The sequence below is a fragment of the Myotis brandtii genome, unplaced genomic scaffold, assembly GCF_000412655.1.
Source record: "Myotis brandtii unplaced genomic scaffold, ASM41265v1 scaffold165, whole genome shotgun sequence".
Taxonomy (NCBI): domain Eukaryota; kingdom Metazoa; phylum Chordata; class Mammalia; order Chiroptera; family Vespertilionidae; genus Myotis; species Myotis brandtii.
Genome location: NW_005356042.1, coordinates 16,617,569 through 16,643,396, shown reverse-complemented (window position 1 = coordinate 16,643,396; position 25,828 = coordinate 16,617,569). Strand labels below are relative to the sequence as shown.

Genomic DNA, 25,828 nt, shown 5'->3' with positions numbered 1-25,828 from the left:
TCCTCCTCCTCCTTCTCCTTCCCCCTCCTCCTCCTCTTCCCCCCATCCTCCACCTCCACATCCTGCAACCAGGTCAGCACAGCTTCATTCAATGGGTGCCTTTGCCAGGCAGGCCTGAGCACTGTCCCTGCACCACTCCTCCTGAAAGGAGGTTCATCCAGCAGGTGTTGAATAGGTGCCTTTAATAGTATAGGCACTGGGCTGAATGCTGGCAAAGTGAAGATAAATAAAGCAAAACCCCTGCACTCAAGCTGCACTAAGAGTCTAATGAAAGTATCACACCTTCAAATGTTTGCAGTAAAATGAGATTGGTGCCCTGGCCTGTGTGGATCAGTGATTAGAGCATCGGCCTGTGCACTGGAGAGTTGCAGGTTCAATTCCCAGTCAAGGGCAGGTACCTAGGTTGCAAGTGCGATCCCCACCCTCCGTCAGGGTGCATGTGGGAGACAACCAATCAGTGTGTTTGCAACCAATCAATGTTTCTGTCATATCACTGTTTCTCTCTCTCTCTTCCTCCTCCCATCTCTCCCCCTTCTCCCTCTCTTCCATTCTCTCTAGAATCAATGAAAAAATATCTTCACTCCTTGAGTGAGGATTAAAAAAAAAAAGAAATTGGTGACAAATAGCTGTGTAAAAAGAATTAGGTTAAACCATATAAAATTGCCAATATTCAACCATTTGGGAACGTCATAGCAATTTTATATGGCTCAATTTCATACTAAAGGAATGCTAAAGATAAAAAACCATTAATATAAGTTGTGGGATGCCTACAAGAGAGTCTTGGAAAGCCATTAGAAAGTCAGAGAATTGAGCCATATGCCAAGGGACTTTGAGGACAATCTCAGGAGAATAGCAGGTGCTGAAGCCAAAGACGGATGGCACTGTGACAGACAAGTGTGTGACGAGTTGTCGCTTGGAAAGTAGAGTCCAGTGATTGTAGGCTTCTGAGATGTTTGAAAGAAATTGAAAAAAAAAAAGATAAAGTGTTCATTAGAGGGGCAAACCCAGGGTCAAGAGAGTTCTTTTTTTGAAAGGAGGTCTATAAAGATGGGAAGGAAAAGTATAAGGTGATTCCCAAGAGGGAATGCCAGTCCAGAAGGAGACATAAAGGGGCAGGACCAAGCATAATTTCAGAGAAAGGAGCTAGCTTCTTCTAGAGTTAGTAAAGGTGAAAACCAGACACAGCTGCATGTGGCAGAAGCAAGGTGGAGAGCAGAATGTGGAGGAGGTCTTACTGGGTAACTTTAAGATGTGTGCAGGACCCCGGGTCTTTGCCGGAAATAGGGCGGAGGTTGGGTTGCAGAGCATCTTGAGGAGAGTGGCTAAGTACTAATATGTCCACTGTGAGGAATAGAACCAGGAATTGGTGGTGGACAGAAGAAAAGGTAGTTTAGAATGCTGAAGGCCCAGCAAGACAGGAAGCCACACCTTCACAGATTTCACTAAGTGGCTCCTGGCAGCCCCCATTCAGAGGCAGAGAGAGACGTTTTCATCCCTGCAGGGGCAGGGTGTGCTCTGAATAAGGGGCAAGGGAGTTGAAAGTGGCATCTATATAGGAAGACAGCCAGGAAGGGAAGAAACTCAGAGGACGATAGAATGAGAGAAATAGGAAGAGGGAAAGGGTCTGAAGGTCTTGTTACCGTTTAGAGTTCTGTAGGGGTAGTGGAAGAGGTCGTTTTAGAGAAGATTGCTGAGGTGGATAGAGTGGAGATGAAGGTCCCTATAAGAGAGGAGGCCCACACATTGGCTGGGGCAGGTGAACGGAGGGCATGTGGATAATGGAGCACTGGATGGGGCAAGTGGATGGACTGGAGGCGAAGGTCTCTGTGTGACAGGAGGTATGTTGGTTGAACGGGGCATCACCCAGGGTTGAATTTATGCCAAGTGATGTCTCTGGTCCTTACTTTAGTCACATGTGTTTTTTTAACACCTTGAAAACTGAAACCATTGATTCAATATATTCTGAAACGACATCCTTTTAACCCTCTTTTCCAATATCTAATATGTGTTCTTTAAACAGGTATGTATGGATGAACTAGAAGCCATCTATTCGTATTTAATAGGGTGTCATGGGGAACCATTTCCTTTGCTTTGATTCTGTCCATCTGAACAGTGAAGTAAGGCTTTTTAGAATTTATCAAAGGCAACACAAAATCCCAATGCGGACTTCAGTCCCCTTTCACTGAACAGGGAACTTAAAACCTGTAAAAGATCACAATAGAAACCAGAGCTCACAGATCCCCACATGTGGCTGCCTGCACAGCTCCAGTGTGACAGGCCTCCCACAGTGCGGACAGCAGTCACAGTCACAGTCACTATAAGAGCGCTTTACCCAGAGATGGCTGTTTGGTCTTCTAACGTTCTCCTAGAGCAGTGGTTCTCAACCTGTGGGTCGCGACCCCTTTGGGGGGTCGAACGACCCTTTCACAGGGGTCGCCTAAGACCATCCCGCATATCAGATATTTACATTACGATTCATAACAGTAGCAACATTACAGTTATGAAGTAGCAACGAAAATAATTTTATGGTTGGGTCACAACATGAGGAACTGTATTTAAAGGGCCAGAAGGTTGAGAACCACTGTCCTAGAGCCTGAGCTTGCTGTTAAAATTGCAGTCATTAGTTGCAAGTGGGAAGAAATGTATGTTATATAACGAAGACATGACCTGTAATATAAGGTAATTTATTCAAAATCACCTTGTTCTACAAAAGCACCAGTTAGAAGTCCTGATCTTTTGAATGATGTTTAATCCAACACTTTCACTTCTCAATTCCATGGCACCCTCCGCTGTTCACCACTCACTGTGATCATAGCCTAGACTTTGCTCATTTTACCCATAAACTCCAAGATCCCTATATCGCACATCCTACTTTCCAACAACCATCTTCTAACTTTTCAGATGTACTTACTCATCAAAGCATCCAGTCCACATGTTCACTGCCTTCCACCCCCCTTCTCTTCCTTTCTTATCCAGTTTCGATTCTGTGGTCTGTCACTATTGCCACTCCCTTGCCCCTTCCCCTTCTTAGTACTCTTCAAGCAAAACTTTAGCCCTGGTAAACCCAATTCTCCACCTCCTCCATTCAGGACAGCTGAACATAGCTGGAGAAAATCCTCATTTCTCCCAAATGGTCTTAATTTAAGCTGAAGACTACAAATCTCAAGCCGACCCTTTGGTCTGTCCTAGCAAATTGGCCCTCTATCTCTTCAAGATAACCATTGTATTGCTGTCATCACTCTCCGAACCTCTTCCTCATTCTTAGCTAATGATCAGAAGGTGACAGATCTTAGCAACAACCAGAAGACAATGCCTTATCCTCCCACCACCAGCTCTACCAGACAGCCTTGGTCCTAGGCCAATGCCATGCCTTCCCCACAGCAGAGTAACTGTCCCTGCTCTTATCCAAGGCCCTGCAACTGGACCCGATCCCTTCTCTCTTACTCAAGAGCTAAATTCCTGCAATTCTCCCCTCTCTCGACCATTTGTTTATTTCCCCTATATATTGGATACTTCCCATCGGCATCGATACATGCTTTTATTATATTTATGAAAACATTTTAAAATCTTTAAAAATATTTTCCCATGACCCCAGGTTGCCCTCCAGCTCTTACCCCATCTTTCAGGTTCTCTCTCAGAGAATGGCTGCATGATTGCTTCCTCGTCCTCACCACCTTTCTCTGCCTCTGAATGGGGGCTGCCAGGAGCCACCTATTCCAGTGAGGCCTTTGTCCTCGAGGTCATTGGCATCCTTCTTGCCAAATCCAGTTTTTTGTCCTCATCTTACATGATCTCTTGGCAGCTGATACCCCTCCTCCAGAAAGACTTTCTTCACTTAGCTTCCAAAACGCCATACTCTTCTACTTTCCCTCTACCTCCTTAATGACTCTCTCCACTCCTCCATCTTCAGACAACCTAGTTTTTCAGACTAGGCCAGTGGTCAGCAAACTGCGGCTCGCGAGCCACATGTGGCTCTTTGGCCCCTTGAGTGTGGCTCTTCCTAAGCCTTAGGAGTACCCTAATTAAGTTAATAACAATGTACCTACCTATATAGTTTAAGTTTAAAATATTTGGCTCTCAAAAGAAATTTCAATCATTGTACTGTTGATATTTGCCTCTGTTGACTAATGAGTTTGCTGACCACTGGACTAGGCCAAGACTAAGTCTTCTAATCTTTTATTTTTTTGTATCTCTCTTTTCTTTATAGGTAATCTCATCCAGTTCATTCATTAAATACTTAAATATTTTCTTCATATACTTCAATGTTTTCTTAAATATTAAAATGCTTGAGTATTTTCATTATGCTTAGGACCCTCAAATTTCTATCTCCATCCCTAATTTCTCCCCAAGCTTAGGTTCATATACCCAAACCACATTTAATATCTCTATCAAATGGCTTAGAGGCATCTCAAAATTTATATGTTGTAAAAAGTGGTTGTTGCTGCCTCAAAAAAGAATAAAACAAAACAATACAAAAAAAAACTTGTCCTTTCCTCGGTCTTTTCTTTCTTGATAAATAACTTCACCATTTTTCAATTTGTTCAGGTCAACACTCAAAAAATCATTCTGGATGTCTCTCTTTCCTCATGTCTCATCTCAAATCCTATTGGCTCTGTTCCACACTATATCCTGTGTCAGCCACTTCTCACCACCTCCCCTGTGAGTGTCCTGCGGCCATCATCTCCTGCCTTGACCATGGAGATATATGACCCACCAGCCTTCCTGCTTCCACTCTTGTCACCTCATGCAGCAGGTAGAATGCTCTCTTAAAAATAAAAGTCAGGCCGGCCAGTGTGACTCAGTGGTTGGGTGTCAACCTATGAACCAGGAGGTCATGGTTTGATTCCCGATCAGGGCACATGCCCGGGGTTGCGGGCTCGATCCCCAGTAGGGGGCATGCAGGAGGTAGCCACTCAATGATTCTCTCTCATCATTGATGTTTCTATCCTTCTCTCCCTCTTCCTTCCTCTCTCTGAAATAAATTTTTAAAAACACATTTTTTTAAATAAAAAAATAGAAGTCCAATCATTTGTCTGCCTAAAACATGCCAACAACTTCCTATAATACTTGGAATAAAATCCACACTTCTTACCATGATTGACAAGCCCTGCATATTCTGGCCTGCCTATGTCTTTGACTTTAAGCCTGACCACCTTTCCCGTTGCTCACTCAGTTCCCATTGGACTTGGCTCCCACGTGCTTCCCAAATACCCACACATGCAGTCGTGTGGAGGGAATTTGCTCTTTCCTCTCAGAAAGACTCTTCTCTCGGGATCTTGTCTTGCTCTTTCATATTCTCTCATATCCAGGTAATGTGACCACCCTTTCTAAATAGCCATTGTCCAACCCTGTCATTGCCCTTTACTCCCTTACCTGATCATTTTCTCCCTGGCTGGCATTCATTACTATTTGAAATTGTCACTGATTTGCATATTCATCTGTCCCTTTTCTGTCTCCCCAACTTGAATGCAAGGACCAGACTGGCAGCAACATTGCTAGGCTTGTGTGTTGTTGTGTCCCTGGTCCTAGAGGAGACCCTGGTGCATAGTAGGTGCCCAAAGAAGATTTGACTGAAAGAACAAATGGGTGCTGTTCAGTACATACACAAAGCACCTTCCACAGTGTTCCCACTCAGAGCTTGTAGCAATTCTTTGAGGAAGATAGGAATATCCAATTTTACAGATGAGGAAAGGAGGCCCAGAGAGATGATATGACTTTCCTGAGGTCACATGGCTTGTAGGTGTAGGAGTTGTCGGGACACCGAGCTGGGTTCTCACTTCTGAACCTTCTCTCCGCAGATTTCCTCCAGTCCTCTCCCCTCGGGACCCACACCGCGCAGGCTTAGTGTCAGCACCAGCATCGGAGGCGAGACCGGGCTCCTGAGCTGTGTGCTCCCTGAGGAAATGCTCGTTCAGATCCTGGCCGAGCGCTTACAGGTGCGTCCACACTCGTGCATGGAGCTGCGGAGCTCACACACCTTCCCCGGGCCGTGGCAAGACGGAGCCCTCATAGCCCACAGCAGCTAAGAACCCCGGGCCTTGGAGAGGAAAGATGGGTTTCCTCACCCTCACCAGTCATTTACGTGTCCTTTTGACAGCCATTGTCGGTCTGCTGCCTGAAGCCACTCGCTTTCAAGGACCAGTGATCAGAAGAGTCACGCCACAGCCCTCAGTGGTGTTTTTAAAACTGTAAGGAGGAGCTGTTCAGAGTTAGAATTTGGAGGCAGTTAATTGCTATAAAAATTTGTTTTTAAGTGAGAAAAGCAGGTTATGTCCCATATGATTTCACTATATGTGGAATCTAAAGAATACATTAAACAAACAAAACAGAAAGAGACTCATAAAAATAGAGAACAAACTGAAGGTTGTCAGATGGGAGGGGGACTTGGGAGGCTGAGTGAAAAAGGTGAAAGGATTAAGAACTACAACTGGTAGTCACAAAATAGTCACAGGGATGTAAAGTACAGCACAGGGGATATAGTCAATAATCTTATATAATAAAGAGTTAATATGCTAATTAGACCAAACAGCAGAACAACCATCCGGACAACCTTCCGGACGAAGCTGGGGCTGCGAGGGCTGAGGCAGCTGGGGCTGCAAGGGCCGAGCCCCTTGCACAAATTTCGTGCATCAGGCCTCTAGTCTATAATAATAAAAGCATAATATGCTAATTAGACCAGACGACCTTCCGGACAAAGCCGGGGCTGCAAGGTAAGCCTGAGTCCCGGGTGCCAGAGGGAAGCTGGTGCCAGCAGCCAGGGGAAGGAAGGCCTACTCTCGCACGAATTTCATGCATCAGGCCTCTAGTATTGTAATTACTATGTATGGTGCCAGGTGGGTACTAGACTTATGTTAACAAGATCAGCAGTGTTTGGGAGAGCGTCACTTAAGCCTGCAGGCTGCTTGGGATTTACAGAGAGTGAAACCGCTCAACAAGTCCCACAGCTGTGTTTTTGCTTTAGTTTTGCAAACTGGGCACAATATTAATTGCACGTTTAAAAATGATAAAATCAGACTTGAGGTTCCCAGCAGAGGAGGAATGTCGTTCCTGGAAATGACTTGTGTAATGTTTGGACCGCTGCTGTGTTACAGGCACCACCACTCTCAACTCACTTGAGCGAGGCGGTCACATAAGTGTGCAGGTATTTCATGAATCCGGATTAAAGGTAGCGAATCACTGGGAAAGCCCAAGGGAAGCCAGTAGAGCTGTGCTCCTCAGAGTACTGATCTTTGTTGAGACATGGAGCCCGCACAGTTTCCTTCATCCACAAGGTCTTGCTACAAAGAAAAAAAAAAATGCAGACCTGAATTAAGTCGTGTATTTAGTGCTGTCATTGATTTACATTCTGACACAAGATTCTTGCCTCATCAAACACTTGGAGAAATCTGTCCCCGGCCGGTGGTGGCCAGTCTATGCACTGCACTTTGAGTAAGACTGCCGTGCAAAGAGACTATTCTTGAATGGTTAATAATATCAAAAGCATTACACCCCAAGGCAGTGACGCCACTAAGAATGGCCCATCTGCTACCTCTGTCCTTGCTGCCGATGACCCTGCACACAAGGACATCTTTCTTTGCATCTTCCTTCCCTGGATCTCCTGAATCTTCCCAGACCAACACTTTAACATGTAGTTTGTTTTCTTTGTTTCCTTAGAGAGGAAGGGAGAGGGAGGGAGAGATAGAAACATCAGTGATGAGAGAGAATCATAAATTGACTGCCTCCTGCACACCCCCTACTGGGGATCGAGCCCTCAACCTGGGCATGTGCCCTGACTGGGATTCGAGCACAGCTCAAAGGAGCACAGCTCTACTGGCTTCCCTTGGGCTTTCCCAGTGATTCGCTACCTTTAATCCGGATTCATGAAATACCTGCACACTTATGTGACCGCCTCGCTCAAGTGAGTTGAGAGTGGTGGTGCCTGTAACACAGCAGCGGTCCAAACATTACACAAGTCATTTCCAGGAACGACATTCCTCCTCTGCTGGGAACCTCAAGTCTGATTTTATCATTTTTAAATGTGCAATTAATATTGTGCCCAGTTTGCAACAAGTTCCCAAGGGTTTATAGAGACAGCATAAACCCTTTGCTCTTCAAGTATGTACGATGAAGCTCTTCCGTGACTGACTGAATATTTTTCCTTTCTCTTTATTTTATAACAGCACCTTGAATCTAGCAGGTAGTCAAATGGTACTTTTATCAGGGCTCAGTAGGTTTGCAGAACCAATTGCAGCCCCAGTGAAAGCACTGGCAGAAGAACAAGCAGCTCTGTAGAGAACAGATGGCCCGGTGGCCATGGTAACTGCCTCTGTTCTCTCTGGTTTCAGCTGAGTGACTGCAGCCTGGGAGTGGTGTTTGACAGCCTCGACACACTCTTTGCTCGGAACGCGGCCATTGCTCTCCTCTGCCTGCTGAAGGCCATTGGCAACAGGGAGCACATCTACGTCCTCAACATGCCCCAGGATTACACAGGCATGAAGGCCCAGGAGAAAGCCAAAAAGGAGCAAGAAGGCAAGGCCCATGCCCTTCCGGACTGTCCTTCACAGGCGCTCACAAGTCTTTCCTTTGCATATAGCATCTGCCCCTTTTAAATGCTTCCCTGGCATGATAGCCCATTGGGCTTAAATGAACTATTCCATTTTCCATCTCATAGGTGCCCCACCTCTGCCCCATAAGGTGGCTGGGAGTTCTTATTTCTTCCACTTTTTATGTGTGGGAACTGAGGCAGAAAGGACCTGTAGAGAAATTATAGACTAAAGGGTGGACTTGGCTCTTCTGACAACAGGCACAGTCCTCTTTTGTCCAGGATCTCACTGTTCACACTCATCTTCTCCAGAACTACAGCTGACCCCCAGGGAACACATCCCAAGTCCCATCCTGACTCAGGTGACCGGTCAGCTTGTTGGTTTTTGTTTTAGCCAACTGTGCATTGCCTGTAAAACTAGAGGTGCTGCTAAACTCTACGAAACCAAGTGTACATTTTGGCCTCCCGTGTACCAGGCTGTGCGGCAGACCTTGTGTACACATTGGATGTCTTTAAATGGTGTGTCGTGCCCATTTTACAGATGAGGAAAATGAGGCTCAGAGATATTATGTCAGATCACATGGCAAATTAGTAAGACCTTTCCTTTTTTTTTTTCTGTCATTACACCAGTCGCCTGGAAATAATTTTCACTGATTGAAAACTAGATACATGCGCACCGAGTAATATTAGTGAACAAGTTCCCAATTTAGTCAGAAGCAGACCTACCAAATTGTGGCCCCCAAGAGAGGAGGTGACACTACCCCTGGGAAGTAGATTCCTGCTCTGGCCTCCGCTTCATCCACATCACTGCCCTTCCTCACTTGGCCTTCCCTCTCTCTTCTAGAACAATCCACACAAATCATAATGCTTTTCCAGTGAAGGGAATATTCACAAACACTGAGCTCTCTTAGTTCTTAAACAGAACTCATACTGCTTCCTTATATTCTCATTCCGGGGAAAATGATGAGGAGGAATGGCCAGGCAGGTTTCCAGCAGGATTTCAACCTCCAGGTCCCTAGTTTTCCAGAAAACTCATTTCCCCACAAGGAGCAACTTAAAAGAAAATAACTCTTTTCATTTTCTCAGTTATCTGTGGATTGAAGTTTTTCACAGTTACATTTTGAAAAAGCCCTGAGACAGCAAATGTAATAATATTATTATATCCAAATCTAATACTTATTGAACATTTATGAATATGCCAGGCACGGGGCTTTACATGATTGCTTATTTGAGCCCACAACACCCTATGAAGGGGGAATTATTATTCTTATCTGTTTCTGTCCCTTGGTAAATGTTGGGAAAAGGACTCAAATGCAGATCGCTGAGCCCAAAGCTAAAATGAGAATGTAAGGTGAGGATATCGTGCCGGTGGCGTGTGAACGAGAAGCCGGGTGCCTTTGTGCTGAGTGTGAACCACACTCTGGACCCGAATCAGCAGGCGTGGAAGACGATCCTGAGTTCTGTCGCCCTGAGCTCTTCAGTGGCTGTGCTCAGAAAGGTTGATGCCAGTGGGTGGTATATTTCCTGTTACTGCTGCAACAAATTACCACAAACCTGGTGACTACTGGGGATACAGATATATTATCTTACGGTCTCTTACGGTCTGGAGGTCAGAAGTCCTAAAATCGAGGTGTCAGCAGGGCTCTACTCCTTTGGAGGCTTCAGGAGAGAATCCCTTCCCTTCCCTTTCCACTTCCTAGAGGACTGCTGTTTCCTTGGCTCATGATCCCTACCTCACAGCCCTCTGGCATTTGTTTCTGTTGTCACATCTACTCTCCCTCTGCTTCATCACCGCATCACCTTCTCCGACTCTGGCCCTTGGTGATTATATTGGGTCCACTCAGATAATCCAAGAAAACCTCTCCAACTTAAGTTCCTTAACTTCATCACATCTGCCAAATCCTTCATGCCATGTCAGGGGACATATGTGTGGGCTCTGGGGATCAGGACATGGGTGTCTTTGGGGCCACTCTTCAGCCGGCCACAGACGGAGACCGGTTTTGGGACTGTGTGAGTGAAGGAAGCCCCAGCAGAGACTAGGAATGCTGCTGCCACCCCAGCCACCTTTCACTGCCACAAGCTGTGTGTGACTTTCCTCCCCTTCCCATCTCTGTTCCCCGACACAGAGCAGAAACAGAGGGAGGCGCTTGAAAAAGAGAAGGAGCGTCTCCAAAATATGGATGAGGAAGAATATGATGCCTTGACAGAGGAGGAGAAAATCGCCTTCAATCGAGAGGTTCAGCAGGCCCTGCGGGAGAGGAAGAAGAGGTGAGAGTCAAGGGCTGGCCCGAGCGGAGCAGTTCCCCTGGGAGCAACTTCCATGGGGCCCACAGGAGCCCATCCCGGGGACCAGGGTCATCCTCCAGGGTGGCAGCAATGGCCACAGGAGACCGGGAGGATGACCGACAGGGAGCAGGAAAACGTCCTGCCCCTCTAGGGTGGTGGGTGCTGCAGCCTTGCAGGGCCTCTCTGTTCTCCTCTCCCTCCTTCTCTCTCAGGGACACGGGGCTGGGTGAAGGCTATGCAATGTAATAGGGGAGGGGCTTCTGGCCCCAGTGCTATCCTAGGGCTTCCATTGGCTCTCTCTGACCACTGTGCCCTAGGTGTGGTGACCGGGGACCACTCTTTTCATGTGGACATGGTGGTTGCTCCCCAGAACTCAGCCATTTCTCCTCCTTCCCCGGCCATCAGCTTGGCCCTGGATGGTGCTGTCCATCCCCTGAGGTCTGGCTGCTTCTCCAGCTTGATCCTCGGCCTGAGTGCTCCCAGCCAGCACTGTCAGCCCCTTCTAGACCCATCGTTGGGACCACATGGGAATGACCGGATCCCCTCCACACCCCCTAGGGCCCAGCAGAGGCAGGGCTGCTATTTCAGGCTCTCAGACATAGTGGCAGTGGGATATATGTCTTTGCTGCCTTCATATGTGCTGGGGGAAGGGGCCCCATTCCCTACCACTCCCTAGGATTCCAGCATTGAAGGGGGCAGAGCCAAGATACTTGCCTGCAATTTTACTAGTACCTCCTTCCTTCTGCCTTTTCCTTCCACCTCCAGGCCCCTCCCACTAACCCCCAAGGAGCCTGCAGGAGACCCTCAGTTCTTCTCCTGCTTGGTCCACTGTATAATGCCTGCCCTCCAGTGGTATGGAGGCCTCATTATTGGATTCCAAAAGAATCTCTTTTTCTCCTCCAGGCATTGCTTTCAGGCATTCATCTCAAGGTGGATTTAGCAAATGCAAATCTGGTCATCAAAGCTCAGCAATGACCTGTGTGTCTCACACACACACACACACACACACACACACACACACACACAGTGATGATGAGTCAGCTTCAGTGGGTGGAGAGCCACAGCAACAAGGAACAACCAGGGATTCCTGGAGATGAAAATAGGTGGGTTTTGTCATGCCAGAGATGCTGTTCCCTCCGCATGTGTTCACGTTGGCGCCTGGCCTTGGTGCCCACACTGCCATTAGCAGCAGGGCAGGCACAGCTGAATTCATAGCAGGAAGGGAAAGAGAGAGGAGAGGACTGTGGCTCTCAGGTAAACACTGTGGTTCCAAGCTAGCCATGGTAGGGACTGCTATTAAAAACACCATTTCTTGCCCTAACCGGTTTGGCTCAGTGGATAGAGCGTCGGCCTACGGACTGAAAGGTCCCAGGTTCGATTCCGGTCAAGGGCATGTACCTTAGTTGCGGGCACATTCCCAGTAGGAGGTGTGCAGGAGGCAGCTGATTGATGTTTCTAACTCTCTATCCCTCTCCCTTCCTCTCTGTAAAAAATCAATAAAATATGTTTTAAAAAAAGGAAAGAAAGAAACCACATTAGCCTCTTAAAAAAACACACACCATTTCTTGCTTTCTGAACATAAAATGACAGTGTAGGAAGCTGGGATACTGTGCTAATATCAGAACAATCTCTGAGAACTTCTTTTAAAACATCAATCCTACTTTCAGCCATTGCCTTGCTCTCCTTGGAAAGGAGTTGGAATAGAAATACAAATTAAGTGAGAACTCTTTTTTTAAAAATATATTTGTATTGATTTCAGAGAGGAAGGGAGAGGGAGAGAGAGAAACATCAATGATGAGAGAGAATCATTGATTGACTGCCTCCTGCATGCCCCCGACTGGGGATTGAGCCCACAACCCGGGCATGTTACCTTACCAGGAATCGAACCGTGACCTCTTGGTTCATAGATCGACCACGGAGCCGCACCAGCCAGGCCTAGATGAGAACTCTTAGTTGAGTTTCAGTTCATCAGTTTTGCTGAAAGACCATTCAAAGATAGATGTGAGCCATCCTTTCCTTTTTTCTTTCCCTCCCTTTTTCCTTCCTCCTTTCCTTCCTCCCTTCCTAGTTTCTGAGCTTTCATTGTTTTTTTTTTCTTTTTATGCCCAAGAAGACTCTGCCACATGTCCCCCCACCCAGCAATCCCAGGCAGGGAGGGGCTTGATCCTGTGGCCTCTGAACTCAGCTTTCTCTGCCTGGTTTCATAAAGGGAGCTGGAGAGATTGGCAAGAGAGTTGCATGAAAAGAAGCTACAACAGGAGCTTGAGCGGCAAAAGGAAGAAGATGAGCAAAAAAAGAAGACGAGAAAGACAAAGCAATTAGCACCAAAGGAGGAGCCAGCCCTGAAGAAGTCTCAGCCCAGCCGGCAGGTAGCAACCCCCACTTGCTCCTTCCCACGAGGAGAAAGCAGAGGGGCCAGCCGTTGTAACCAGCCCTTCATTCCAGCCCATTTCCCCCCCCCCCCAGAAAACTGACCCGATACTACTAGGTGGGTTTTATGTTGGAGCAGAAGGTAGGAGGAAAGGGACCAACATCTGTTGAGCAATGATTGTGTGCTAAGCTCTGGGCTTATGCTTCGTGCAATCCCGTCATTTTTGGCATCCTGGCCCCCACCTTTCGAGGTTCAAAGACAGGAATCCCGTTTGAGGTTGAGAGAGGGGAAGTCGAAATTCCAGGATCTCACCCAGTTATGTCCGACCACAGCCCTTGCTCTTTCCACCGTCTCTTCAAGCCCTCTGGACAGTGCTGAAGAGGCTGGTAGTAAAGATCTGCCTCCAGTAAGTTACCAAGTCAGCGACACCCCTGTGCTCACCCAGGAGCTTGCCCTTGGTAACAGTCCAGGGAGAAGTTCAACATCAGCTTGTCCTTGCAGAACAAGGACCATCAGTGTGTCAACCTGTCAAGCTCAGGGGTCACATCTGTGTCCACTGTGATGGGGAAGGGGCCGAGCAGCCCAAGCAGCGCCCAGGTGGCCATCATGGCTGAGGGGTGCAGGGTGGCTCATTCAGCGCTGTGAGTTCTGGGAGTGAAGTGACAGCCAGACTCCCAGGCAAGGTGCAGGCTGGTCCCAGTGGGTGAGCAAGAGTCCAGTGACCACAACACCCTGTGCCTCTCACAGGCACCTGAAAGCAGGTGTAGAGGGGCCATTCCGGGTCATCTTCTCCTGCTGGTCCTGCAGAACACCAGCTCTCAACCAGAATGCACATCAACGTCACTGTGCCCAACGCCAGGTCCCAGCGGGACCTGTACCAAGGGGGGCCACAGAATGGACATTTTGATAAAGGTCCCCACAGTGATTCTTAGGCACAAGTCCACTGTACTTAAGTGGCTGGAATCCCGTGAGGACTTCTTACAAAACAAAACATCCTCTCACTCTTTTTTCATGTGATTCAGTGATCTGCTCTCCCTGAAAGAACTGTTTTAAGCCTATGTTCTGTGTTTTGCCTTCTAGACTCTTACCTTTTCCAGACTAGAAGGCAAGATGGACTTGGTAGAACCAAAAACTTCTGAGAAGGACCAGGGAATGGCTGAGAAGGACGAACTGAGCAAGAAGAAAAAGAACCAGGTGGCAGATAACAACGTCGCCCTCGGGTTTTCCCTGGTCCAGGATCAGGAGGACAGCGATGGGGACCTCCAGAAGGAAGCTGACAAGCCTCTGGCCCAGAGGTTTAAGACCTATGAGCTGACTCTGAAGGATATCCAGAACCTCCTCATGTACTGGGACCGGAAGCTAGGCATCCAAGTGCCTCACATGGGGGCTGAGGACCTGGCCCACGAGCCCGAAGACCAGCGCCAGGTCCCCTCGGGTGGGCGCAAAGGCCGCAAGGACCGGGAGAGGGAGCGCGCTGAGAAGGAGCGAGCGGAGAGGGAGCGCCTGGAGCGGGAGAGGGCCGAGCGGGAGCGGCTGGAGAGGCTCCGGGCGCTGGAGGAGCAGCCGGATGGAGGAGAGGTGGACAGGGAGGAGGACCACGAAGGGAAGAGGGATCTGGGTGTGCCATTCATCAATATCCAGACACCCGACCTTGACGGCTCCACCTGGAAGCAGGCCCTGGAGAATGACAAGCTTCCCAAAGGGGATCAGGTACAGACCCTCCTCCGGGATGGAGATGTAGCCATCAGGTAGCAGGTACTGTGCTAATGGTCATGAAAGAACTTCTTTCCACATTAACATCTATATCCCCTTAAATCCATTCATCTCTGATACCCACCCCCCCTAGGTAAGACTAATGGCTAAAAGGGCCTTTTTCCATGTGGTGACAATCCATAAGAAGTTCCACAGATCCAAGTTATTCCATCTAACCTCCTGAAAAGCCACCTGCAGGGTCGATTTTTAATATTGACGGTTCGGTGTTACATGCTGGCGAGGCCGGCAGATTTGGGGTGAAGCAAAAGGCTCAACCACTCAAAAACCTTTTTCCCACAAGCTTCCCACGGTAACAGAAATTATACTATGAGGTAGCTCTTATGTTCCTAAAAACAAAAGATTTTGCATAAACGAAAGCCACCTTTGGCAGTGGTTATCACAGCCTTTTGTCCAGGGACAAACTTTGTCTACATTAAAACACTAGAAAGCATCTGCTGAGAACATTGAGGGGAAGGCGGGAGGTCTGAGCCGCCCTGTTCTCTGGGAGGGGCGGGGGGGAGGTAGCCCGCCTTCCGCGCAGCAAATTAACGATGGGTTTTTCCTTTAGATCCTGGACTACTTGGGCCTGGGCTCCTCTGGGCTGCCCATCCCGCCTCCAGTCTTATTCTCCATAATCCCCTACCCTCTGAAGCGGCTGCCGTTGGCCCCAACGGAAATCATGAAGCATTTTATGTTTCTCATCCCACTCTCCGAAGAGCTGGCCCTGCTGGAGGAGAAAAGAGAGGCGGAATCAGAAGTAGACCTTTCGACGACCACCACCACCACGAGCTCCGCGAAGGTAAAGGGCGAGCAGCGCGTCCTGACCTTGGCCGTCTCCCTCCACAGGCCAGCAGCGGAGCATGGTGCTGGGTGTCACGCCGCTCAGGTGCTTCCCCTCCACCCGCCGGGGATCCTGCCGAGGACCCCGCACCAGCCTCTCCCTGGGTCTGACTTTTCCTACTTCCCAAGAGGAAAATGAAAATGACTGGTTTTCACCTTCCAACCTGTCCATTCCCCAGGCACCGTCTAGGGAACTTGTCAAATTACTCAGAAGCTCATCTGTAAGAGAAAAGGAAGCAACACTAGTCTTTTAAAAAGATAGTGTAATGTATGCATGAAGCTAAGTAGTGTACACAGTGCCTAAGAATACAAGAATCGACAGACACAGGTTAAGGGAACACACACCACTAGAGAAAAGACAGGTTACTGAAGAAAGGGTAATGGGGAAATTGGCTATTTTATCTCCTTGCCTGATACAATGCAGTAAAATTAATTCCAGCTGGATTAAAAATATAAGCAACAAAATGAAATAATGTAAAAGTAGAAGAAAATATATACACTACGACGAAAGCAAATCACAAAGGGAAAATAGATTTGACCAGTGATGTGCAGAGGATATGTACATTCAAAATTATGGAGGGCCTTTTTATTCCCAGAAGAGTATGCTGGGCCAAAATTTGAATCTCTTCACATGACCTCCTACAAACCATGCACATCAGCAAAGACTAAATAAAATCAGCAGCAAATAGAATTACCTTTAGGCCCTGCCTACAGCTCCTGTGGATGACAGAGAACCTGCCCGTCTTCAATGTATAAGCAAGCAGGAAGTCAACATCTTCGCTGAGCGGCAGCTGTGGGCAGGGCTTACTAGAGCAGAGCCCAGATGAAAAAATAAAGAAAACTTGCCACCTCAGAGGTGACTATGACTCTTTTCTGAAAATTGGCCATTACCAGGAAAGAGTTGAGCATTCTTTAGCTTAACCATTTTAGGAGGAACTCTAGTCTATCTCCAATTGACAAAGGAAAGCTCTTCATTCCAGGAGAATGACAGCTGACATTATAGAAAGAATAGAATGAGAAAAGTATTATTCTGTTATCTGCAGTGGACGGGGCCGGGGGGGGGGGGGGATTAAGGCACGCCAGTGGTTACAAAAAAGCAGCAGTTTGTTGGGGAACGAGACACGCACCGGAGCCAGAGGTCATCCCGCAGGTGACTGTCCGCTTTGGAGGGAAAAGTCTTTTGTGGCCACATCTGGCAGGCACCCCTCCAGCCACACGAACACAACTTTGCATCTGTCACTGTGGGCCAACCTGGCATTATCTGTCCCCCACTCTGGCGGAGTGTGATGTACACGGCATCCTCTATAAATCTAATCAAGCTTTGAAGCCTAATTTTCAGTGTATAGAAAATACAGGGAATAAAGGAATAAGTTAGATGTCACTCTGAGAACAGTCAGAAAATTTTCAAACTATGGAATATCCTGTAAGAACACAGAACTGGTATCTCCAATCAGTGTGACTGGGAGGGGGCACGCGGTCTCTATCAAAAGATACTAAAGAGCCTTGGCCAGTTTCACTCAGTGGTTGGAGCATCGGCCGCCTCACTGAAGAGTCGTGGGTTTGATTCTTGGTCAAGGGCAGGTGCCCCTGTTGCAGGTTCACTCCCCATCCCCTGATTGGGGCTCATGTGGGAGGCAGCCAGTCCGCGTGTCTCACATTGATATTGATATTTCTCTCTCTCTCCCCCCCCCTCCCGCCCTCCCTCCCTCCCACTCTTTCTCAGGAAAACAATGGGGGGGAAAATATTCTCAGGTGAGGATTAACAAACAAAAAAAGATACTAAAGAAACACCACAAAATGCAATATAGGAACCCAGTCCCTGCCAGAGTCAAGCTTTCTTTAGGTCTTGGCCTCCTCAGGGAATGGCCACATTCTGGACTTCTCTCCTCTACTTCTCTTCTACCCCAGTGTGGGAGGCCGGGCCCTGCCCGCTCCAGGCAGCCACCAGCATCCCCAGCCTGCGGCACGTCACCCCCGCCGGCAGGCAGCTGTAGGCATCTGTGTCTCCTGTTCGTACGTAAGTAAGATGAGCACGTGAGACCTTGTGCTCATTTCTGATTTAACCCCAGGAGGAGCCGAACACTTTGTCTAAAGGGAACAAGCAGAAACCGAAAGAAAAAATAACAGACCAGGTTCGGGATACTCTGAAGGACAAACGCCGCATCGCCTTCAACAGGAAGGGCCTTTCTGGGGCCATTTCTGGCACCGTTTCCCCCCTGTCAGACATGGACCAGAACAACTTGTCTGGGCAGCACTCCCAGGACAAATTCATCAGGTGGGCCCCCAAGTAACCGCAGCCGGGCGGGGGGAGGGGGATGGCGGGGGGAAGATGCCCAAGCCCCACGTGGAGGGGGCGGCTGTCAGGGCACCGGATGGGAACAGGGTGGCTCTGCCTGTGGGGCCCTGCAGACCGCCCTGCAGAACCCCAGCAGGACAGGACTCCTCCTGGGCAGCAAAGGGAGCATTCTCACTTGAAAAGCCCGTGTGGTCATTTGCAGGTTGAATCATTTCCGGTGGATTGTGCCGGCCAATGGCGAGGTGTCGTTGAGAATACAGTTCTCTGCTACTGATCTCGGGAACTATGACCAGACGTTCAACTTTGAGATCCTTGGAACTTGCCGCCAGTACCAGCTTTATTGCCGTGGTGTTTGCGCTTATCCATACATTTGCCAAGACCCAAAGTAAGTGTCTTTTATTTTCAAAGAAAGACAGACACATTTTAGTTCTCCTCCATGCTACTTTGAACAAGGAGGCTCATATATATATTAGAGGCCGGGTGCACAAATTCATGCACATTGAAAGGAAATTAATTAGAAGGTGGCTAGAGGGGCGGGATTGGGCGAGACGGGCTGGACATGCCCTGAAGCCAACCTCCTGCGGTCCCTCCCCATCCGGCTGCACCTGGGGCAGTGCCAGGGCTTGAAGGGCATCTGCAGAGTGAGCGGGATCCCTCTGGCAGATAGGGTCCCTTGGCCTGGCCTGGGGATTGGCCGAAACCGGCAGTCTGACATCCCCCTAGGGGTCCCAGAGTGTGAGAGGGCACTCTGCAAAGTTGCTGTCATTCAGCAGCTCCTGTGTTGAGTGTCTGCCCCCTGGTGGTCAGGGCACATCATACCTACCAGCTAGTCAGCCAGTCAGCTGGTCTGCCAGTCACTTATCCTTGTATATATATACATATTAGTGAATTTCAGAGAGGAAGGGAGAGGGAAAGAGAGATAGAAACATCAATGATGAGAGAAAATAATTGATTGGCTGCCTCCTGCACACCCCTTACCGGGGATCGAGCCGCAACCCAGGCATGTGCTCTGACTGGGAATCAAACCGTGACCTCCTGGTTCATAGGTCAATGCTCAACCACTGAGCCATGCCAGCTGAGCTGAACAAGAAGACTCTTAAAACCAACATGGAACTGGGACAGACTCCCAGACCCTTTTGTACTGGGCTTTAGTGTCTTGGACACGGACTAAGCCACAGGAATGACGTGATGCCATGAGACTGAGATGAAGCTAATATTTGACCAGTTACTTTGCTTATTCAACCAATAAGCAAACAAACAGATTTTATATTTAGTGTAAGACATTTTATGCTGAAATAGGTGTGAATCTCCATGGGTGCGCTTTTTTATGAGCCCCCTATGAACCCCAAAAAGGCACCTTGCCGAGCAGGCTAGTGGGGCAAGCACCCTCCCCGCCTCCAGGGAATGGGCCTTTTATAGCTTGTCCACCAAGAGGGCCTTTTGCAATTTTGATTAAGGAGCCACCTTGGACGAGGAACTCAGGAACTAGTTAATATCTGCAAGAACTAGTGTTCCATGGGATTCTTGGGAATTTTTCTAGCTGGCACACCAGAACAGGTCATCCCACTTATTTCTGTCATCAGCCCCTCATTATGAAAGACAGTAGTGGGAATCTTTTTTCTCAAGTTCAAACTGCACTGTTTTCACTCAGGCCAGGGGAAGGGAAGGAGAAGGAATAACGGCTCAACAAAAGTCTTCAAAATTAAGAATCATCTGTCTCCAGACACCTGGACCCTCTGCTGACCAGGGAGTGTTGGGTTCCTGTAAACATCAGGGGGTGGCATTGAACTTCCTCTCGGGCAGCCTCTCCTCTTCTCTTCCTCCCCTGTGTCCAGAGTGGTATTCCCTCAGCGGAAGATGGACATGAAAGCAGATGAGATCGTCTTTAAGAAGTACATTATAAGCACGGACACGTTTTACTTTGGGCCACTGCTTTGTGGAAAATCAAGAGATAAGTAAGTGTGCCATTATCTCGAGGCAGATTTTAGACCCCTGGGTTGGGCTCACGAGTGTCACAAGCAGAGTTTCTCTGTAGACATAGCTTTTATTAATGCTGCCTCAGTCCCTGAACCACAAATTGGGAGAACTGAGTTCTTGTTCCCCAAGTTTCTGCTAAGATGAATGGGGCGCCATTTTCCGAGATGGGAGAGCCTGGAAGAGGACCAGGTTTTGGTGAGGGGGGAGGGATAGGATCAAGAGTTCACTTTGGGATGGGTTAAGTTTGAGATGCTTGGAAGATATGCCTCGTAGCCACATAAAGCAGGGAATAGGCTATACAGTTTTGGTTCTCAGAGTTTTGTTGCCTGTCCTCAAGACAACAAAAGCTACGGGTGTGGATGAGATTGCTTGTGAAGAGAGGATACAGTAAGGAGAGAAGGGCCTCAGACGGAGCCCTGAAGAATTCCACCACACTCCAGAGTTGAAGCCAGCACAGGAGATGAGAAAGAGGGCCAGAGCTATTGTCGGAAACCAGAAAAGAGTGGGGTCATGGAGCCACAAGAGGAGGGTATTATTGACCACAGTTGAATGTTGCAGAGAAGGTAAACAGATGAGGACATCAATGTCCACAGGATTCAACAACATGGAGGTCCTCAGGGGCCTTAGCAAGAGCCCTTTGGAGGGGGGGGACTTCTGAAGATGTAGCCCAAGTGCAGTGATTTGAGGAGTCAGTAGAAGGTGAGAAAACGGGGGTGAGGTGTGAAGATAGCTCTTGGGGACAGCTCGGCTGTGAAGGGAATTGAGAATGGGAGGGAGACATGGAGTCCAGGGAAGGCAGTTCATACACGGTTGTTCTTACAATGTTTGGATGCCAAGGGGAAGTAGGGAGGGAGAGGTTGGGGTTGCAGGAGAAAGTACGGGCCATCAGCTCCCCGAGACAACACAATGGGATGTGTAGGTATTGGCTTTGCCAGGAAGAGGCGCCTTCATCTATTACAAGGAGGGACGAAGGTGAGATAGCTTCAGGTGCCAGTAGGCTTACAGATTTGGTTGGAACAATGAGAAGGTGCCCAAGCAACTGTCTGTTCTCTCCATAGGAAATGATGGGAGGACTTCTCCAGTGAGCGAAGCGGAGGGAAGTTAAAAATGCTGAGAAAATGGAGAAGGTGTGAAAAAGTTTTTGTGGAAAGTGAGAGAGAGAGAGAGAGAGAGAGAGAGAGAGAGAGAGAGAGAGAGAGAGAGAGAGAGAGAGAGAGAAAGAGAGAGAGAGAATATTAGAGAAATAGATTAAGATTCCCAGCAAAATTGGAGGCCCTGGTGAGGTTAATGATTATACATTTTTGGTGATATTAGTTTTTTCAGTTATACACAAATTTCTTATTCTCTAGGCAGGGAGGTAAGACCCAAACTGAAACCAAGGTCTCAACGTGTCATCATTCAGTCTAGCATGCATTGTGATAAGTATAGAGGGTTTATTTCTATGTTTACTGGTGGAGCTGAAGAGCCATCTTAGTTCCCCATTCCCTTAGTACCTCCAGTTTGTTTCCTGAGGTGCTGGGCTAGAAGGTGAAGGTGCAGAAGGTTTGCTGATGATAGAGAGGATCTTCAAGGCCCAGGAGAAGGGCTTGGGAGAGAGGAAGGTGGGTCAGGTTGATGGGCATGAGGTACAGAAATGCCTGGTGGTGGGAATCAAGGAAAACATGGCCATTCGGGACGGCACTGGAACTGGAACACAGGATTTGGGGCCAAACAGCACTGGTCCAGGAGGAGGACAATTACAGTGGCCCAGAAACAAGGACCAGTGCAACCAGGTATAATTCATTTATTCTTTTAAACCTTACTGAGCCTCAGCGTGCTCGTTTGCAAAGTGGGAAAACAGTAGTACCCACCTCACAGTCTATGAAGACTGCCCTGGATTGTGCATGTGAAACTTACAGCACAACCCTGGAGGGTGGCTGTGAAGGCCACCACCCCTCCGGCAGTCCCACAGAGAGTGCTGTGTCTCTCTGACTCTGATTTGGTCTCTCCCTCCTTCCTCCATCATAGCCTGTCCACAAAGCTTTGCGGGCTGTTTCTGGGCACCAGTGGGTACTATGGTACCTTGCCTTCCTGACCTATCCTATGCTCTCTGACGATGTGTGTCTTTGCTGGCATTTCTTGTGCGGTTCCTTTTCTGAGTGCCAATAACTGAGCAGCTTCCAGTGCTCAGGCTGCTTGACTCTGTGGCTCTCATCCTAACGTCCCAGGAAACAAACAGCCCTGTAACAGCAAACATCGCCAAATGAGTCCATGATGAAACAGTAACATCCTGTGTGGGTGCCGAAGGCGGTGAATGAGGTCATCTCTAAGACAGATGTGAAATGAATTACTCAGATGATCAGCTCTTCTGGGAAGATAAGCCCTGGAAAGGCTAGAGCTGTATATTTCTTAGAATTCTTTACAACAATAACAACCATTTTTTGAGCATTTGGTATCTGCAGCTGTGCTAAGAGCATTGGCTGCACTAATTCATTTAATACTCCCAGAAATCCTAAAAGTATTGGAATCATCCCATCTTAGAGATGAGGAGACCAAGACTTGGGGGCAGGGATCAGGCTGCCTCAGTGTAACCACTCTGTCCTTTGGAATTGTCTTGACCCCCACAACTGCCTTTTCCACCTGAGATTTCAGTCAATCCTCACATCCACATTCCTAATTTATCCCTCATCTTTGTTCATTTCCAGGTATAGGTCATCTTTGTTCCCAGGCAACATGGAGACACTGACAATCCTGAACAATTCCCCAATGGTCACGGAGGTGTTCTTCTGTTTCCAGAATGATGTCAAAGCAAATACCTACTTCCTGGAACCCCTGAACATGATTCTCAAACCCAATGAGAAGCAGGTATAGCCCCATGGAGACCAGTCCACCAGGGTAAGACTTTCTTGGGAAATTTGAGGCCTTGGTATCCTCAGTGTAAATGCCCTTTGTTTCACCTCTTCCACTAGATACTGACCGTGTGGGCCTACCCCACTGCAGTTGGTATCTTTGAAGACAGCATAGTCTGCTGCATCAAGGAGAACCCGGAACCAGCCATCTTCAAATTAAGCTGCGAGGGGGTCCGCCCAGAACTGGATGTGGAACCCAGGCAATTGCATTTTGACCGGCTTCTGCTGCACAGGTCAGCGTTCTCGATGCCACCAGGACTGGGATGGAATTGAAGGAGTATTTAGTTCTAGGGTGGCCAACTCATCTGGATTTGCTCAGGGCTTTCCTGGCTTTAGCACTTAGAGTCCCACATGATGGGAAACTTCTGGTCCTGTGCAAATCAGGATGGTTAGTAGCCCTATTTGCTGGACCTCAGCAGCATCAAGACACCCCCCACTCCCACAAGATCAACCGCCAAAGTGTGAGCACATTTGCATTTTTCTCAGAAGAAAGACTAGCTTTTTCCCAATTCTCAAAGCAGCCCATTACCCTAAAAGTTTAAGAATAGTTAACCTAGGGATTATAGCACAAACAGAGAACATTAGATCAAAACCAGAACGTGCATATTTGTTCACTGGAATCTATGATTCTAAATAGAGAATGTTTCTTTCTGGAGCTGCTGGGACAGAATGGATGAGATGATATTATGATATGGATGCTGCATTCTTTGATGAATACTGTCAGGCCCCATTCCTTGATAAATACTGATTAGTGAACTGAGCTATAATGGAAATAACCAGAAGTACTTCCTCTGACCTGCCACAATAAATCAAAATCACTTGAAACTGACAAAATGTCTTCTGGTCTCTGCAGAAAAGAGTCCAAAGTAGTTCTTTTCCACAACGTCACGGCCCTGCCCGTGGCCTGGAGGATCACCAGCCTGGAGCACCTGGGCGAGGACTTCTCCGTGTCCATGCTGCAGGGCACCATCCCCCCCAAGGCTGACTATAGCCTGCAAGTGCACTTCCAACCCTCCAAACCCATCAACATCAAGAAGGCGTTTCGGTTGGAGGTGAGGCTTCACCCATCTTCAGACTTGGTCGTCAAAATGTGTACACACTGGGATCTCTGACACACACACGACCAACACATACACACACACTGCCAACACAAATACACACAACCCTCCACACACACCGCCCACAACACACTGCCAACACATACACACTGCCAACACACACTAAGCCAGGTCTCCCTGTTACACACTCTTATCTAATCCCATTTGACAGCCCCAACCCACAGTTTCTGCTCTACACACACTGTAAGCTCCCTGAAGGCAGCCTCCTTCATGGTGGGTTTCCCAGTGCTAAGAACAGAGTACTCAATCCGTGCAGAGTGAATGAGTGCTTGGCGAAAGAAAAGATGGAAACTCCGAGTTAAAACTCGAATTTGGTGATATTCACAAACTTCCCTCTTGGCACCCAAAGCACCAGTGATGGGGAGTGGTGACAATTTGTCAACTTGCGGCTTCGGCAGAGAAGCGGGCGATCTCTAGGCAGACGCAGGAGAGCTGTACCCACAGCCCAGTGCCCTTCACCTTGACAGACGGACCATTCCCACCCCCTCACTAGTCTCAGGAGTCAATGGTTGGGTCCAGCTGACACCAGTTCGGATGTTTCTTGGGACAGTAAGGGAGGAATTACCCCCAGGGGTGACAACAGAGGGGGACAGTGAGCAACTGGAGGCTGGGGGCCTTGCTTTTGTTTTCTTGTTTTTCTTTTACATTTCTGACTTTAATAGTAGTAATGTTCATGTAAATAAGGCATTTGAAACTTGCAAAAGAAAAACATTAAACACTTTTTGTGAAAAATCTAGGACTTTTTCTACGTATTAAGCCAGAAACAAAGAACAGAACAATTCCGATTTACCAAATAGGTAGAGCGAGGATGATGAAGAATATACAAGCTTTCCATTTCCATTATCGGAAGAGTGCTCTTCAGGTTTATTTTATTTAAGAGTTCTAAAGAACACTTTTCTGCAATGTATACTCACAGCCCAGGCTTCAACAATATTGCAACAATCATGCAAATAATTTAAACCCAGTAATTGGACAAGATAAAAAATGCGGCCTCATTTTTCCATTCTTATATTGATGGTCTACACCAGCATTCCCCCAAAGGGTGCTATGAAGAACACTTATCCTACCAAATGTTCAGTGAAGCCAAATTCAAATATATTTCAAAAATAATCCTAACCCTAGCTGGTTTTGCTCAGTGGATAGAGCGTCAGCCCACTGACTGAAGGGTCTCAGGTACGATTCCAGTCAAGGGCACGTACCTCAGTTGCAGGTTCAATCCCTGGCCCTGGGCAGGGCTTGTGCAGGAAGCAGCTAATTGATGTGTCTCTCACATCACTGTTTCTCTCTCTGTGTCTCTCCCCTTCCCTTCTACTCTCTCTAAAAATCAGTGGGAAAAATACCCTCAGGTGAGGATTAACAAAAAAATAAAAACAAAATTCTATTCTATAGGACATACCCATAGGATAGAATTTTTTAAAAATAAATATTCCTGCCCTAACCGGTTTGACTCAGTGGATAGAGCATTGGCCTGTGGACTGAAGGGTCTCAGGTTCAATTCCAGTCAAGGGCATGTACCTTGGTTGCGGGCACATCCCCAGTAGGAGGTGTGCAGGAGGCAGCTGATCGATGTTTCTCTCTCATCAATGTTTCTAACTCTCTATCCTTCTCCCTTCCTCTCTGTAAAAAAATCAATAAAATATATTTTAATCTACACTAATAAAAGAGAAACATGGTAATTGGTGTACGACCACTACCCTTTTCATTGGCTAATCAGTGAGTATATGCAAATTAACTGTCAGCCAAGATGGCGGCCGGCAGCCAGGCACTGAAGCGAGCAGG

The 25,828-nt window shown here is 47.8% G+C and overlaps 1 protein-coding gene across 1 annotated transcript in view; it reads left to right on the top strand.

Moving 5' to 3' along the window:
• Nucleotides 1-25,828, top strand: part of HYDIN (HYDIN, axonemal central pair apparatus protein) — an 84,651-nt gene that overhangs the window by 619 nt on the left and 58,204 nt on the right. The window contains exons 3-14 of the mRNA XM_005862644.2: nt 5,799-5,936; nt 8,325-8,508; nt 10,648-10,789; nt 13,017-13,176; nt 14,259-14,888; nt 15,499-15,729; nt 17,840-18,045; nt 18,269-18,451; nt 19,902-20,021; nt 22,728-22,887; nt 22,992-23,164; nt 23,785-23,983. Of these exons, the coding sequence (XP_005862706.2) occupies nt 5,799-5,936; nt 8,325-8,508; nt 10,648-10,789; nt 13,017-13,176; nt 14,259-14,888; nt 15,499-15,729; nt 17,840-18,045; nt 18,269-18,451; nt 19,902-20,021; nt 22,728-22,887; nt 22,992-23,164; nt 23,785-23,983 (2,526 nt within the window). The remainder of the gene's footprint in view (nt 1-5,798; nt 5,937-8,324; nt 8,509-10,647; nt 10,790-13,016; nt 13,177-14,258; nt 14,889-15,498; nt 15,730-17,839; nt 18,046-18,268; nt 18,452-19,901; nt 20,022-22,727; nt 22,888-22,991; nt 23,165-23,784; nt 23,984-25,828) is intronic.